At 36.3% G+C, this 17,800-nt stretch overlaps 2 protein-coding genes across 3 annotated transcripts; both read left to right on the top strand.

The window, feature by feature from the left end:
• Positions 1-95: 95 nt before the first annotated feature.
• Positions 96-5,243, top strand: noxred1 (NADP-dependent oxidoreductase domain containing 1). The gene is made up of 6 exons (XM_046856284.1): positions 96-394; positions 1,586-1,749; positions 2,024-2,204; positions 3,727-3,881; positions 3,968-4,166; positions 4,712-5,243. Exons 1-6 carry the CDS (start codon positions 240-242, stop codon positions 4,836-4,838), a joined length of 981 nt encoding a protein of 326 aa, XP_046712240.1. The 5' UTR covers positions 96-239; the 3' UTR covers positions 4,839-5,243.
• A 1,275-nt stretch (positions 5,244-6,518) lies between these two features.
• On the top strand, positions 6,519-17,131 carry tmed8 (transmembrane p24 trafficking protein 8). 2 transcript variants are annotated; one of them, XM_046856380.1, is made up of 6 exons: positions 6,519-6,679; positions 7,056-7,165; positions 11,612-11,711; positions 11,806-11,881; positions 13,087-13,374; positions 15,675-17,131. In XM_046856380.1, the coding sequence occupies exons 2-6, from the start codon at positions 7,056-7,058 to the stop codon at positions 15,893-15,895; spliced, it is 795 nt and encodes a 264-aa protein (XP_046712336.1). In that variant the 5' UTR covers positions 6,519-6,679; the 3' UTR covers positions 15,896-17,131. The 2 variants fall into 2 exon arrangements, with proteins under 2 accessions (XP_046712336.1, XP_046712338.1); XM_046856382.1 differs by lacking the exon at positions 6,519-6,679 and adding an exon at positions 6,753-6,946.
• Positions 17,132-17,800: the final 669 nt, after the last annotated feature.

Raw genomic sequence — 17,800 nt, 5'->3', positions numbered from 1 at the left:
TTGTTCCTCATGATTTTGGTGAAAACACCCAGATCTCTGATTACACTATATGATCCACATGCACACTGTGTAGAGGAACAAAGGCCTTTATTTAAACAATGTCTAATGTGTTAGTGTACTGTCCAGGTTCCAGGAAATAACCACACCCACCGCGTTGCCAAAGAACCCAGAATGTGTTGTTCGAACGTGTCATCACTCAGAGATACTCAGAGTTACTCTATACAGTAAGTGTAAGGACGATGGATCTGAACGTGGATGTGAAGTCTGTTCAGTTTGAAAGCGGACTCGGTGAACAGGAGCAAGAGTTGGTGTTCCTGCGCGCGCGCTCATCAGCGTTAACAGTGTGTGGGTGCGCGCACGCGGTGTTTCTGTGCAGGCTCGCGTCTGAAGCCAGGTAGCGATAACACCGTCTCTCACACAACACTGAGCCAGGTCCATTACACCTGTGCATGAGTGCTTTATTTTTCCCAAAACAATAGATATTTTGAATAAATGTTTGCCAGCTTTTTGCTGACATGCATACTGTATAATATATAATATATATAGTATAACTGTATTTTTGCTCTCTAAAGAATACAGAAACGTTTCTTGCAGTAAATGTGTTTAATCAAGTAAATACTAAGAATTCAATGCTATATATTGTATGCTTTAAAATACATACAAACAAACAAATACATGCTAATATTGATAATCAATTTTTCCAATCAAAGTTATAAATCAGGTTGGTAAAGGGTATTTACATATATGTCATAATGAACCATGACTCAACTATACACTCATTGTTCACATTATTGGGAAACCTTTGCACCTTAATCATTTAATCACCCAGGCTTGAACAGTATGAATTGGTAGGTAAGATTTTAGATTTAAATTACATCAGAACCCCAAATAACACCCTCAGCAACCCTAATTTTCCATTTTGTATCTCACATGTGTTGTGGAAATAGTTGAATGATGCATCATACAAAGACATTCTATAACATTTTGTGACTCATAGACAACCTTCTACATACTTTTGTCCATGTAGTGTATGAGGAAATCAGATTTTCAGGGATTTCTGACATTTTTGTGGTTGAAGCTTAATGATTTCTTAAAAATTGCTCAGTTTCGAATGATGTGGTGCACAGGAATAGACATGATTAATAGACTATGAACAATTTTAAATGTTTATATTTTTCGATATCAAGACTATATGGATGCAGTTTATCTAAAAACTGAAGGTGGTAGCTCAATGGTTAAGACTCTGGGTTACTAATTGGAAGGTGGTGGGTTCACACCACAGTATAACCAAGCTCCCACTCTTGAGAAAGGACCTTAATGCGTTTGCTACATGGCTGCTGTATCATAGCTGACCCTGCGCCCTGACCCCAGCTTCCTAACATCACTGGTATATCCAAAGGAAGAATTTCACTGTAATGTACATTTGACAAGTATAAATTCCCCTTTAAGCACCTTTTAAATATTGATACAATTCAAATTGTTGTGATTTGTATGAATTGTCCAATACATGTAGTTACTTGTCTAAATAATACATATAATACATAGATTGTTTTTACTTTTTGCAATTTTACTGGTGTACTTATAGGAATAAATTAAACCATCAAAACAATAAATCAGACTTGCAGCCAGTGAAGGTGGGCATTATTGGCGGTGGACACATAGGCAAACAGCTGGCACTGCTTTTACTGACTGTACCGGGCTTTAAACCATCTAACATTAACATGTCAACTAAAAGACCAGACTCACTAAGTAAGTGTTTCAATTCACCACATTTGATTTTTTTTCCTAAGAATAAAGTGCTATTTAAAATCCTAATTAGTAAAAATGGCAAATAAAAAAAGAAACTTAAAACTTATGTTGAACTTGGTAGCTGGAGCCACATAACTCAGGGGAATGTAACATTCCCAGCATTCATAGGGTGTATCTCAGGAATTCCTCTACAACATACAATCACTCTGGCTGAATAAAGCTCACAGAACTCAGGGCGAGTACAGCGAGGCATCAACATGTGTTTGTGTTGTAGGTGAATTTTTAAACAGAGGTGTGGATTGCTATTTTGATAACCGCCGACTGGCCACTTGGGCTGACGTGATCTTCCTCTGCGTTCTTCCCTCACATCTTCGTCATGTGTGTGCCGAGCTTCATTCCCAGCTGCCTTCACACTGCCTAGTGTACAGTTTTACCTCTGCAGTGCAATCACACAGGTACAACCTCACATATACACATGAAGGTGACAAATTTGAGCTGAATCTTCATTATTGTTTTTTCAATAGTACAATGAAAAAGAAAACGACATTGTTTTTGGAATCATGATCACAGTGCTTTGAAACGGTCGAGTTGTTTTCAAAGACTTTCAAGAAACTGACAATGTTATTTAGGACGATACGATAAGACACATAACTGGAATACATGCAAAAAGCCTTTAATATGGATCTTAAAAACTACATCAAAAAGGATTTTTAATAAAAATACCAAATACCTTATTTTTAAGTGTATCAAAATAAACTACAAGATACAGCAGCCACACCATGTATCAAAATAAACTACTGTATTTTTGTATTTTAAACATACTACAAAAAACGTTTACAAGGGAGAATGACATTTCTTCACAAACCTTCCATCAATTGGCCTATTTGATCTTCTTTACCATTACACTGACTCAATTGATTAAACAAACCATGTTTGATAGCAACAGCTTTTTTCTGGCGGAGTCATGCAATAAATCTGACGTATGCAACCAGTTAACAGATCAAATATTCACACAAAGTATACCTGTGATCTCCCAGATGAAGGTTAGTTTTAAAGTAACCAACAGTTTAATATTTAACAGTTTGCGAAAGACTTATAATTGTATCCTTATTTAGTTACTTGGTGTTTGGTAACGCATTACTACTTTACATCAGCAACACTGACTCAATGACAAACAAGTCATTCATAAGAAGACAACTAGTTTCTAACTAATTAATCATTTATTTGTTAATCATAAATATAATAATATATTATGTGTCAGTCAGTCATTCATGCAGTGGTATGCAAATCATGATCCTACTAAACAGCTACTTTAATTAGGGCACAATATTCGTCAATAAACTTTTTATTTACCAATTGTTGGATACCTATTTGAAAGCTGGCTGCCTGCACGTTTCTTCCCTTTACCACCTTCTTCCATATGGATCAATTTTCTGTTCAGATCTCAACAAGTCTGGGCAAAGTAAGTAGGCACTCATCAAAAGTCGCATTTTTATGATGTCATCATGTTTACTTCTTACAAAATATTTTACAGTATTTAAAACTACAATAATACAAAACACTAAAGTAATTTGAAAGAAAATATGAAGCCATTTTCATAAACACTATCAAATACAAATAAGAAATTCCTATTTTTTATTTTAAATACATTTATGTTTCATAAATTCTGCCCTTCTCTGCCCTATATGTGGCCTTGCTGTAACATTCAGAGACTTTCTTATTACATATCTTGCTTTCACACTGTCAGTCATAAAGACCATTAAAAAGCAATCATTTTGTGGTACTATGATAAGCGCCAGTTTCCTAGACAGTGTTTATATTAAACCAGAAGGCCTGTTTATTAATGAATATTTAATCAAGGCTCATAAATGTGTCTAAAACTGATTCTAATATATAAACAACTCTTAAGACAACTGCACTGTGTGTTTGGTGGGCATGATGCTCTGATGAGGGTCATTTGTTGTGTTAATATTACAGGTTGGCATTACTACTTGGTCACACATTCATTCTTAGACCTCAGTACAGCTTTATGACGGGCGATTCGGGTCACTTGTGGCTCCGCCATAATCAGGTGGCAGCAGCTCTAAAGGACAAAGAGGTTCTGAGTGCATCATGCCCACTTTCAATGAGTGGTGAGTTGACTCTCTTTCCTATCACAATGTTACCTGAATTGTTTTGTCATGTATTTAAATGGAGTGTTGTGTGATGTCTCTGACAGGTGGGCTCTGTTTGGATCAGAGGTGGATTTCTGCTGTGCTGTACTCTCTCCTCAATATGTGCACTGCTGAGGGATTGAGGGCTAAACAAACTGTCCAGCTGCTAAATGAGCTGCTTCAGACGACAAGCCCAAACTCAACGCTCACCTGCCAAAGTTTTGTTAACTCATCCTGGGCATACACACTCAATAACTCTGAGGAGTGAGTGCTTTATTAGCTGAATATACTTACATTTCATTTATATACAGTAGTGTGAAAAAGTTCCTGATATCTTATTTTTTTGCATGTTTTCTCACACTTTAATGTTTCAGATAATCAAACAAATTTAAATAACAGTAAAAGATAACACAAGTGAACACAACATGCAGTTTTTAAATGTTTTATTATTGAGGGAAAACTAAATCCAAAACTACATGGCCCTGTGTAAAAAGTGTTTGCCCCTAAACCTAATAACTGGTTGGGCCACCCTTAGCAGCAACAACTGCAATCAAACGTTTGCAATAATTTGCAATGAGTCTGTTACAGAGATTTTGAGAAATTTTGGAGGAAATCATCAACACTTTTTCACACACTTGAGGTCCGCCACTTAATACGTTTCTGAGGGATCTCAGATTTGAACTATGAGCCGTATGTAAAAAAAGGGTTGCATTCCGAAAGCCCTGTACCAAAAGATTTTAGTACGAACATGTGTACAGTAACCCCCCTAATATTTATATCCTTTTTATATTCTGTTTCTTGTTTTGCAGGCTGTTCCCATGGATTAACCTAATTGATGTACAGACCAAACAGTCTCCTTTGACCTTTTGTCTGTCAGGATGTAAAGCTTTACAAGACTGCATTTCTGTGGTGTATAACAAAATATTTCCTGGCTAAATTTAAACAGTGAAACAAACACAAAGTGTATATGACTAATTTAACAGCAGCTTAATAATTATAACAGTGTAATATTTATACAGGTTGCCTCAGTAGATCATATGAAAACCACATTGTTAAAATAAGGTAAAGATAATTAGGCTCGTGAGGATACTGAAAGTCTCTCAATAGCATTGAAATAGTTCTGTAGCTCTCTGGATAATTAGTACCATTTGGGGCCTAATTACACTGCACTGAATAAGCAGTTGTGCAATTCATATGTTTCTCAACTAATGTCACATGTTAAGAAAACCTAAAAATGCATGATTTCAACATGATTGCATGTTTCTAACTAGCATGATGTTATTAATGGAAGTTTTGTTTGGTCACATTTTTAGAAAGACATTTTCCTACATTTCTTTTAGAATTCACAATATATCTGTATATATATATATATATATATATATATATATATATATATATATATATATATATATATATATATATTTTTTTTTTTTTTATTATTTATAAAGATAGTAGTGATGCCTTAATTTCTCTGAGATGTTTGACTTCCACAAAACCACATAGTGCTTTTCCAAATCGTACATATGAATATTTGACCTCTAAAACAACGAAGATGTTTCGAACAATATTTAACATCCTGGACAGGGTTTGAATGATACCAGCAGTATCCCCTTAATTAAGGGGTTAATCAACTCCTACTTAATGAGTTAATCAAGTTTGATTTTTTGTTTGTTACTTACAAATAATAAATTATGAAACTAAATTAAACTAGACTATTTCAGCAGCATTGCCGTCTCACATCTCCAGTTTGTTCAACCCTAAATTTGGATTACAGTCTACATGGGATTTCACATGATCTTTTATTTAATAAGTTTTGTGGGATTTTTGGATTTATCCCTGGTTCAAAAGCATGACTCAGTTCTAAATCCTATGTATGAAGGAGTGTGTGTCCATCCAGAGTGCGAACCTCATTATCCCAGGGAGGCTGTGGATCAAAAACTGCTTACTGAAGATGAATGAAAACATGTACAGTAATAATGTGATCAAGTTGGGCTACAGTAAAACCAAATAATGCATTCAGAAAATAAATGTAAAAAAAAAAAATAAAAAAAAAAAAAAAATATATATATATATATATATATATATATATAAAAGCTAAAACTTTAGAAACAAGTAAGGAAAAGGTGTAAACACAAAAATGTTTTTGTTGTTGTTGTTTTAATTAATTAAAGTAACATTAATTAGCAGCAGAAAATAATGTATTTACAATTTGTAAAAAAAAAAAAAAAAAAAAAAAGAGCATAAGTTTGAACACCCGGGCATCAGTTTGTGAGAAAATAAAAAAGTACACGTCTGTAAGAATGTGATAGAGAAACAGAAAGAATAATAAAGTTTCATTTTTATTTCCATTTATATTGATTTTTGTGTTCTGCAGGGTGTTTTAATTAATAAATAACACAACTTCCGCCTGTGCCAAATTCCCCGCAACTTTTTTCAAGGCGCAGGCTGAATTAAATTAATTTGCATTAACAATGAAATACTACAATATGTATAATATTAATATAATGTCCACGTGACATTAAAGTGTATATTATTTAAATAATGCACGCTATAGCCCTCCCCCTTGCGTACAATTAATCCGTTATGAAAACCTCTACTTTGTTGGTACCTTTATTATACAAAGCGTTTGACTGTGCTCTTTTTTTCACCCTTCCCTGCCCCTCCGCCGTTTCCCGCTTCACACACTTCTGCTCGCCTGCGTGGTAGTTTTGACGTGGGTCCAGATTTCGGTGCTGTCGAGCTCCTGTGACTTTCAACGCACCGCGGGATCCAGTAAGGTAACACGTTAGCGATCATCTCCTGTACCCACATTCTCCAGTCCAATATCTCCGGTTGCGTGAACTGGAAGTGAAATGCAACTGGTGACTTCGCAACACTGTTGTTTTTTTGGGCGGATTTTCACGGTGACTCTAATCAGGAGTTTAGATGATGGAGTCCTGGATGCCCTGAGATGATGTCACCTAGTGATCTTAGTGTTAAATGTTGGGGTGAAGGTGGTGCACATCGAGATCTTACACATCCTGTACGAATCATCTGTTGAATGAGTGAGGAGCTTTTGTTAGTGTCGGAGGAAACCAGGCAACATCTGATGAGATGATTATTATTCCACAGTGCTGATTTCAGATCTGCTTTGGGTTGTCATTGTTTTAACAGATGGAGAAAGTAGAGGCCACATCGGAGCTCCAGTCCAGACTGTCGTCACTGTCGGTGTCTTCTTTCTCCGGCATCGCGTCCAAGACCTGTGACTCGAACCCTCTGGACAGGTAGAGACCCGGTTTCTTCTGCACTCGTTTCTTTACAGCGGAAACGCGATCAGGTCTGAACCGCATTAGAAACATGTTGGTTTAAACACTAATTCAGGGCTTGTGATTTGAGCATTTCACAAAGTTGGAGGTGAATTTGTGTGGGATGATGGTTTGTGCTGCAGCTCTGATATTATAGTATTATATTATAAGTATAATATTATGGTGCCTGAATATTTTATTAGTTAGAAACTTTAAACATTTCTTAGTTAATATTATAATATGGAGATATTAGGATCAGTTCATTCACACTGGAACGTTAAAAACCATACTTTGTTCCACCACTGAATAATCTCACTGGTCTGACTGGGATTATTGTTTGTTTGGTTTGCTGGGGGTACTGGTTTGCTTTGTTTCACTGCGGTGATAATTTGTGTGGTTTGACTGGGATGATGGTTTGTTAGGGTAAACTAGGATTATTGTTTGTTTGGTTTGATTAGGATACTGGTTTCCTTTTTTCACTGTGGTGATAATTTGTGTGGTTTAACTGGAATTATGCTTTAATTGGTTTGACTGGGATGATGGTTTGTTTGGTTTTACTGGGATAATGGTTTGTTTGGTTTTACTGGGATGATGGTTTGTTTGGTTTTACTGGGATGATGGTTTGTTTGGTTTTACTGGGATAATGCTTTAATTGGTTTAACTGGGATGATGGTTTGTTTGGTTTGAGTGGAATTATGCTTTAATTGGTTTTACTGGAATTATGCTTTAATTGGTTTGACCGGGATGATGGTTTGTTTGGTTTGACTGAGATAATGGTTTGCTTTGTTTGACTGGAATTATGCTTTAATTGGTTTGACTGGGATGATGGTTTGTTTGGTTTGTCTGGAATGATGCTTTAATTGGTTTGACTGGAATGATGGTTTGTTTGGTACAACCCAGTATGATGGTTTGTTTGGTTTGATTCGGATGATACGTTAGTGCATCCAAGTACTATAACACATCACATATATGTTATGAGAGCGTTGAGGTTGACTGGTGTTTAGTCATCAATTATTTATTATAGTAAATACACCATTATTATGCAACTGTGACTTTAAACAAGTTAAAGTGAATAACACCTGTCCACGTTTATACCAGGGAATCTTGCTGTCACGTTCAAAACTTGAACTACTGCCTTCATATAAAGCTTAAACAGCACTTCCCTGAAACAGATGTTTTTCCATGGAAACAGCCAACACCAGAAACTAAAACTAGGAGGTGGGAGTTCAGTGGTTGAAGCATTGGATTTTGTAACAGAAGGTCACAAGTTCATATCCCACAACCATGAAGCTGCCACTGCTGGGCTGTTGAGCAAGGCCCTTAACCCTCCCCTGCTCAGTTGTAAGTTGCTCTGGATAAGGGCATCTGCCAAATGCCATAAATGTAAATGAAACAGAGTTACAGTGCAGTGGTCAGAGTCATACAGAGTTTTTTTTTTTAAGACGGGGGTTAACTCGGAACACAAGGGTCAATCAAAAAGTTAAGTCCTCGTGATGTGAGTCAGGCGTAGAACCTGGCTTCAAAAAAGGACACAAGAGTACTGCAGCATTGCTTTAGAGGTTGCAGAAGAAGAAGGTCCGCTTGTCAGTGCTCAGACCATACGCTGCACACTGCAACAAGTCGGTTTGCATGGTCATCGTTCTAGAAGAAAATCACAAACAGTTTGCTGAAGACAACCTGTCCAAGAGCATGAATTACTGGAACCATGTCCTGAGGTCTGATGAGACTAGGATAAACTTATTTGGCTCAGATGGTGTCCAGCATGTGTGGTGATGCCCTGGTGAGGGTCTTGGTCTGGGGCTGGATGAGTGCTGTTGGTACTGGTGAGCTGCGGTTCAACATGTGACATTCTGAAGCAGAACATGATGCCCGACCTCTCAAGAACTGGGCAGAACAGTGGTTTTTCACGACCCCAAACACACTGCCAACTGCTTTGTTGAGGAGGGTGAAGGTGATGGAGTTGCCAGTCTCCAGATCTAAACCATAGTGAGTACCTGTGGCGCATCCTCAAGCGGAAGGTGGAGAAGCACCATATGTCTAACATCCAGCAGCTCTGTGATGTCATTATAGAGTAGTGGAAGAGGATCCCAGCAACAACCTGTGCAGCTTTGGTAAATTCCATGCCCAGGAGGATTAAGGCAGTGCTACATAACAATAGTGCTCGCACAAAATATTGACACTTTGAGTACATCTGAAGTTAACATGTCAAAACTGTACCCCCACGAGTTCTGGAAGACCACTGTAATGGCTGTGTTTAATTATTTTCAGAGAACAGAAAATCTGTACTGCTACTGTATCTGCACATTGCACTTCTCTAAAATATATCCTTTTTTTTTTTTATAGTATTGTCCCTTGACATATAATACACTCATATGATAAAATGGTTGCTGAAATGTGAGGGGTGTACTCAATTTCATGAGATACTGTAGACGGGTGAGAGGGGAATTGGTAGGAAGTTCTCTCTGTAGGATGTTGAGAGAATCAGGTGTGGTCTATCAGTTAATATGCGGTGTTTGCTGATAGCTAAAAGTATAATGGGTTTATTAATTACTGTTTATGCAAGAAAAACAACAACTGATTCTTCATATGCTATGAAAAGTTTTTTTTTTTTTAATTCATTCATGTTTTGCACTACAGATTCTAAATAACTAGTACTTTTAAGGCTTTCTTTCTCTGCATTTGTTACTGAAAGCTTGCAACAGGACTCTCTTTTCTGATTACTAAATTCAGTGGGCCGAATTAACGGTAAACGCAAAAATAAGCTGTTCAGGCTCCAAGCCGCCAAAACCCCGGGATTTCCCAGATATCAGGATCTTCGGTCTGATAGTTTGTCTGCCTTGTAGAACATCCCACAGGCAACCACACTCTTTCATGTGTGGGCTCCATGGGACCCTTTAGTGATGATGACAGATGTGGATTACTAATTGTAACCTGTATTATAACAAGTTGTTAGACTGCATCTGTCTAAACGGCATGTGACAGGAAGGGAATAAAGTAGCAAAATCATTCTCGGGTGAACTATAATCAGTGTCATATTAATGCTTTTATCAGACTTTATCTTTAGTTTTTAATACATGTTCATTTTCCCACTTAAAAATAACACAACTTTAGATTGCAAGGTAAATTGTATACAAATACAGTATCTTACAAAAGTGAGTATACCACTCACATTTCAGCAACCATATTGGTGTATCTTCTCAAGAGACAATACTATAGAAATGAAACTTGGATATATTAGAGTATTCAATGTGCAGCTTGTAAAGCAGTATAGATTTACTGTCCTCTAAAAATAACTAAAAATGCAGTCGTTACTGTCTAAATAACTGGCAACTAAAGTGAGTACACCCTAAGTGATAGCTGCTGTACGTCGTGTAACCATGCAAAGCCACATGTCCTATTCATCATGTTCATGTTTTTCTCTGCTTGACAAGGACCATACAAATTTGTCTTGTATTAGAGCAGATAAAATGTGGTGCTTTGAGTACAATTCTCTCATACTGACCACTGGATGTTCAACATGGCACCTCATTGTAAAGATTCTCTGAAGATTTGAAAATTAGAATTGTTGCTCTCTACAAAGATGGTCTAAGCTTTACATGGTGTGCTGGATGAGTGCTGTCTGTAATTTTTTTTTATTATTATTCATTGATTTATTTATTTATTTTCGGTTGTTTTTCATTCAACCTGCAGCAAAGCTATAGGAAGTGTTTAACTTTCGATTATATCAATCTAGATGTTTGGTGGCTTGCTCACCTGTAAGATATTTACGGAAATCCACGTAACTGTTGCTTCTGCCAACATTTCTCTGGTTTGTGGTGTTGACCTTATTCAATGACTCCATTGAAATTATATTGTTTTGTTAATTTGTTAAAGACACTAATATTTGAATCATTCTCAAGATCTCCAGAACATCAGAGCTAAATGATATGTAGCAGTTTTGGTTCATAATGCTGTTCAAGCATCTTGCAGATGTATGAAATGTCTTTGTTTTAAAAGCTGTTTGTAGACTGTTTTCCGTGGCATCCACACCATCATTCCTTTTCATGAGAATTGTTAATTATCTGGAAAAAAATTCAGGAGCGTGTTTTTTACCGTAGCAATTCAGTGTGAGCATACAGGGTTCTGGAGTAGAGTTCACTGAGAAAATTAGTATATTGAGTGGGTTGGTTGTATTTTGTAGCTCATGCCGTGTTAAGCAACCTGAACGCACCACTCGGTCGAAACTGGTTCATCCAGAGTGCCACAAAGGTCATTAGTCTGTGCTGGTGTTGTTTATCGTCCCACATTTTGAATCATCATTACTGAACAAGTAGTTTATGTGCAGGAATTACACATTGCGTGCCATTCTTCTGTCAGCAGCTAGTTAAATGCATGCAAGGGAACAAAATTATACTTGAATTTAATTGATAATTTTGCTTCATCAAGACTTCAAAGCACAGATCTTTCTCAAGCCGCAATACCCCCTGACAACCAGAGCCACATGGATGACAACAGTAATACCAAAGGATTAGAGCAACCCACCAAGGTATAGTATTTCAGTCATACAGTTTAACACCCCGATTCTACTGCTAGTATATTAAGTTATTATATTAAGAATTTTTTTGTATGATATTTATTAGGACAAGCCAGCTGCTGAAGGAGATTCTGTAGAAAGCAGCACAACAGAAAAAACCTCCAACCCTGGAGAAAAACAAGGTTAGATTCACTACCTCCTAAACAACCTCAGCCAACTTATAGAAACCTTGTCATCATCTTTCATCATGGCCCCTGAGACACTCTCTTTAAATGTCTTAGGCATATTCCCTCTCAGGGATTCTAGCAAATAACAAAAGGTTTTGTGAGAGTTTTATAGACACGCTCTTGCCATTTCTAAAAGGAGAATTTGTACACCTGCTCATGTGGCAGCAGTGTAATGCACACAATCCTACAGACCTACAGAGCTTTAGATAATAATCACTTCAATTGAACCTGATCTGACTGTAGCCACACATCCCTGTTCTTTGCTGACAGGAAAGGAACCTGGTGCTGTCTTTTGCTCAGCATGTCTATAAAGAGTGTTTATGTAGCCTCCCTGTCTGCTTGATCTAGTCCAGGGTTCACCAACCTTTTTTGAAACTAAGAGCTACTTCTTGGGTACCGATTAATGTGAAGGGCTACCAGTTTGATACACACTTCTGAAATTACAAATTTGCTCAATGTACCTTTAACTATATGTTATTATTAATAATTAATGATATTCATCTATATCTAGTCATCTATATTTTAATATGGTCCTTCTCAAATTCACACCAATGCAAGTGTGATTTAATAAAGATTAGCAACAAAAAAGATTAGATGCAGCTCACTGGTAAGTGGCGCTATGGTGAGCTATTTTTAGAAAAGGCCCACGGGCAACTCATGTGGTCCTTGCGGGCAACCTGGTGCCCCCTGATCTAGTTTCTCATCAACAGGCTGTTGGGACCAGTAATCAAGCTACAGTCACAGATAACATCTTCTCTCATTCTGATGTTTGATTTAAATGTTAAATGAAACTCTTGGTGTATAGCTGCACAATTTTATACATTGTTCTGCTGCTACATGATTGGTTGATTGGATAACTGCATAAATTAGTTAGGGTACAGGTCTTTCTTTTGAAATGACTGGTAAGTGTCTCTCCTTCTAAAAAAAAAATCTAAACCAGATTTTTATTGTTATCATGATTTGTTCTTAAGACCATTAAAAGCTTAATCTCTGCCATGAGCAACTCTTGGGCCTTACAGATTTTTTTTTCTCATATCTGTACATTGAAGATTTTAGGCATTTATGACTTCTGAGAATTTTCTTTCATTTATGCATTTGTCAGACCTTCCTTTCGGTCCATACATGAAACTAATATGAAATGGAAAACAACTCTGTTGCAGCTTTACCTTTGCAGCCTGCCAACACATGGACCTCTGGGGCCCTGAAAGAGCTCAAGGCTAAGCTGCGTCAAGAGAAAGACAGCGTGGTCACTGTTTATCGTGGCGACATTATGACAGTCCATGTACCTACCATCCCTGAGGCCAAGCGTGTGTGCTGGGAATTTGCTACAGATGGTTATGACCTCGGATTTGGGGTTTACTTTGACTGGACACCTGTTACCACCCGAGACATAACGGTGCACATCAGTGAATCCAGTGATGATGAGGATGAAGAGGAGGAGCTTGAAGGTCAGGAAATATCTTCTGGCTTTATATTATGCCTTTGTTGAGAGTAAAACACAACAGGATTTGCAGCTGTAATAACCTTCAACCACTACAAATTGATTAAATGATGATTTGCAATATTGTAGATATTAGCTGGCAACACATTCAGTGCTCTATTCAACATTATTATTTGTTTTGTACACTGCACAAAATCATTATCTGTGCACTGACTGTTGTTGGTAAATAGACAATAGGCCTATTAAGGTCCCCACATCAAGTGCATTTGCTTACAATATTTCAAGCAACTCCAATACTGCTGCCAATTCTAAAAAAAAAAAAAAAAAATTATTTATATATATATATATATATATATATATATATATATATATATATATATATATATATATATATATATATATATATATATATATACGTATGTGTCTTATATACTGTATATGTCTTATGGTAGTGAAAAAAAAGAAGAGAAAAGCCATCAGTTTGGAGCAGAAAATAAAATTAAAAATCAGCATGAAGCAGGAAAAACTGTCACAGTCATAGCACCATCTTGGATGTACGATATTTTTCACTTATGATGGGGTATCTCCATCGTAAGTAGAGGGCTACCTGTTTTTGTCATTAGGCTGAAATACAAACCATAAGCAAGCAAGGGTTTGTGTTTTCTGGTGTTGATTTAAATTGTCCCACACATACAGGAAGAAAGAAAATAATAGTGTCTCATGTTCTCTTAGCAGTTTGTGTTTCTCACATTGTAGTATGTATGTAACCTGTGTAACTGGTTATCATTGAGCAAATCAAGCATGACGATTAGGTTCAGAATCGTTATCTATATCTGTCAAAATGTCAAAACAATATCAGAATTTGCATTTCTTAGTTCTGTGAAAATTAGGGAAGCAACCATTCCAAAAACATTTGGCTCAGATGATTCTTTGGACAATTCAAATAATGAAATGTGGTTTCTTGTGGTTTGTGTCGTTTCTTTATTTATTTATCCACTCATAATCTTTGTTACTACCTGCTGTTAGTTCCTATTTACAGGTTGAAAAGTATTCTTTAATCATATCATATATATTCGACCTTTCATTAAAGGGATAAAGATAGGAAGTAGCAAAGATTGTTGGTGACTGGTGAGTGCACAAAAGCTTGTACTGTAAGCTTGTTTTTGCTAAACTATTTAGCATGTACAAATTCAAATGGAAATTAAATTGATTAGTGCTTCATGTGTTTAACTGATTGGTTATATAAGCTAAATACTGTTTATAAAAAAAAAAAAAAACCTGCAAGTGAGATGAGTGATTTGGTTATTTGTTAAAGTGAATGTAGCGAGGAGTCAGTGCATGTAAGAAAAGGCAGTGCCCCCTAATAAAGCCTGGTGATGTAAATAGTTTTTTTTAGCTTAGCTACGTTGGCAATGGCTATTGCATGTCCCACACTACATTAACATACGTTCAGTATATAAACCTAGTATTTTTTTTTCCTAGCTTGAGTACTATTCACTGTTCTGTTCAAATGCTACAGTATGCAGGAATTTTCACTAACAATCTTGTGTGATGCTTCAGATTTAAGTCAGTGAGGAGAGCCTTGAAATAGATTACTGCACCTTTGGGTAATGGTTGAGATTAATAAAAGAATATAGTCCTGGTTTTATGCGGCTAATACCTGCACTGTTGTCATGGCAGCTATTTAGTAAAATGGAGCTACTTCATTAGAATAGAGCTACTTAGAGTGTTTGAATGACAATAAGGAGACATGTATAGTAATAGTTAAGTAAATGCAAGATGTTTAAGTAGCAAATGGAAATATATAAGGTTCACACACATACGGCATGGCTAAAAGAATGCAGTTGGTATGCCAATCTTTGCAGCATACAAAGACATTCTCAAAAGCTGTCTGCTTAGATCTTCACATAATGTTGCCCATATACAGTAGTATATACTTACGTAAATATGAGGGTCATCAAATAATTTTCTTTTTATGCTTTACTGGAAACAGTAGTTCTAATCTTTTGAATAGGACTGACTTTCTCTAATCTTCATGTCTCTCCATGGCAGCTGGATTCTAAATAGGATGTCTTTCCTAATATGGAGTGATTGTGAATGTGAATATATACTGTATGTCTATAAATATTGTAACTTACTACTGAAGCATTAACAGTGTTTGTGTTTGTCATCATATTGATTTGTAAGGCATTAAAATGTACACTTGTGATTTGTGTAATGTATTTAATATTAAATGAACAAGCTCTTTGATCTGTAGTCTGAGTTTGTGTCCTGATCCTGAATCCGTTTATGTTTGGTTTGTTCTAGCTGGACCTGTGGTTCCTGGTGATGTGGAGAAAGGGTCTAAATCGAGAGCCAACTCTAATTTGGGGGAGATCCTTCCTGTGTATCGTCAGGACAGTCATCTGGCTGTTCAAGGGGGAAGTCACAGTTTCCCAGGAGAAGGAACATACCTTATAAAGTTCGACAATTCCTACTCCTTATGGCGGAACAAGACTCTGTACTACAGAGTGTACTACAGTGCCTGAGGAACCATGAGCACATCTGCAGATGAATGTTTTGATAATATATATTTTCGATCCATATATAGATATATATTTCCAACACTGTATACATATCATTCCTGCTATTAATTCATAGACTGATTTTTATTTCAAATGCAAATTTTATTGTGTAGATGCTAAGCCAAACTCTGTTAATCCAATGTGTCCTAGTCTATATGAAAGGTTTTTAAAACTTGAGTAGGATCGTATAGCTTGGTCAGTGTGCAAACGCGTTGTGTTTTTTTTCAATAGTGTGGCGAATTTGTGAAGTGCAGATATATGTTTTGTATTTATATTGTCTCTTCTTACCAAAACACACAACAGGTAAAATACAGTGGTTCAGGGAAAGATGTTTAAGTAAAGAAATTACTTGCTCAGTAGTAAAGGGGGAATAAAGCAGGAAATCATGAATGTGTGATGTGGCACTGGCCATAATTGCCTCAGGTGATGAATACTAAAGGATACTTTGCATATTATTTTACAATCACAGACAAAACACAGACCGCAGTGGTCCTGTGGTGATTGATAAGTAAATCTAAATATGAATGGTTTTGCAATGAAACAAATGCAAACTCCTTTTTGTTTGTACATCATATGCAACATCCATTAACCAGTCACCAGGGAAACTGACCACAGCCTGCCTTTTTTATGATTTGAGTGCAGACTATTTCCTGTTACGAAAAGCCAAGTTGTAATATAACTAATTCAATATTTACATGGCCCACCAGGTACCATTTATTGGAGGGGGGTGATTTACCACCTGCTTGCTCTCTGAATGGTTAGGTGATTATACGGGATGATGAGCTGTTAAACTAGTATAGAAGTTTCCTGTGTTCTGCTTTGTCATTGTGAATGAAAAAGAACGATGTTCTACAACAAAGTTCTGTTGACAATCGTAGTGTTGTGCTGTGTTTTTTTTTTGTTGAATTTTTTTGTACTTCTTTGTCCATGAGTACCAAAACACAAGTGTTGACTTTAGGAAGATAATTGCTTTAATGCGGGCAATTCAGCAGCTCGAGGGAGTGTTCTGCACTCTGTGTATTCGCACCCGTCCTTCTGATTATTTGCATGTTTCCATAAGGCACTTTTCATTGGGGCTGCTGAAATAAAAAATAGCCCAGTGTGCTGATATTTGTCTGTCATATTGTTCTTGTTTGTGATGTATGACTAAGTCATTGGTCTTCTGCTTCTGCTTTTTATTCAATAAACATTTGTAAGTGACTGGTGCATGGGCTGTTTTTAGGTTCCTTTAACTCTTTAGACTTTTAAGTCTTTTATAGTGAACACTGGATTTACTAATCAGATCATATAATATTAAAAACACACCTGCATCACTGAAATGAGGATAAAAGCCAGTCCTTCATTTTTAATAATCGCTTTATCCTGTTCAGAAATATACCAGTTTTTGAAGGAAAATGGGAATCCAATAGTATATGTTATACAATTATATTTTATATAACCTATTGAACTAGACATTCTTCCCTCAATATTAAGGTCAATCGGAATAAAATGTTGTATTGTTTTGTTCCTGAACTTCCAACTAAAACTAGTTACAATAAAAAAATAGCTGATATATGGGTTTAATGTTACACGTATTTATTTTTTATTAATATAGAGTTTTACTTAGTGCAGTGTCACTGTGCCTACTCACTCTGTACCGGAAATAAGATTTGTTTTCCGCATGCATGAAACATGCTAAAGAATCCATAGCAAATCCATGTTTTAGGTCACTTTCTATGTCAAAATCATCTTAAACAATCTTAAAATTAGGAAATCCTGACAATTCCACATATTGAGGATGTGAATGAACATAGACATTTAGTTAACAGTTAAGTAAAACATATCTTTAGAATTTTTTAACACATACATACTGTACACATATGTATTACC

This window comes from Silurus meridionalis, chromosome 8, assembly GCF_014805685.1.
Source record: "Silurus meridionalis isolate SWU-2019-XX chromosome 8, ASM1480568v1, whole genome shotgun sequence".
NCBI classification, from domain to species: Eukaryota; Metazoa; Chordata; class Actinopteri; order Siluriformes; family Siluridae; genus Silurus; species Silurus meridionalis.
Note: the sequence above shows the minus strand (reverse complement) of the source record. Positions and strands in the feature narration are given on the sequence as shown.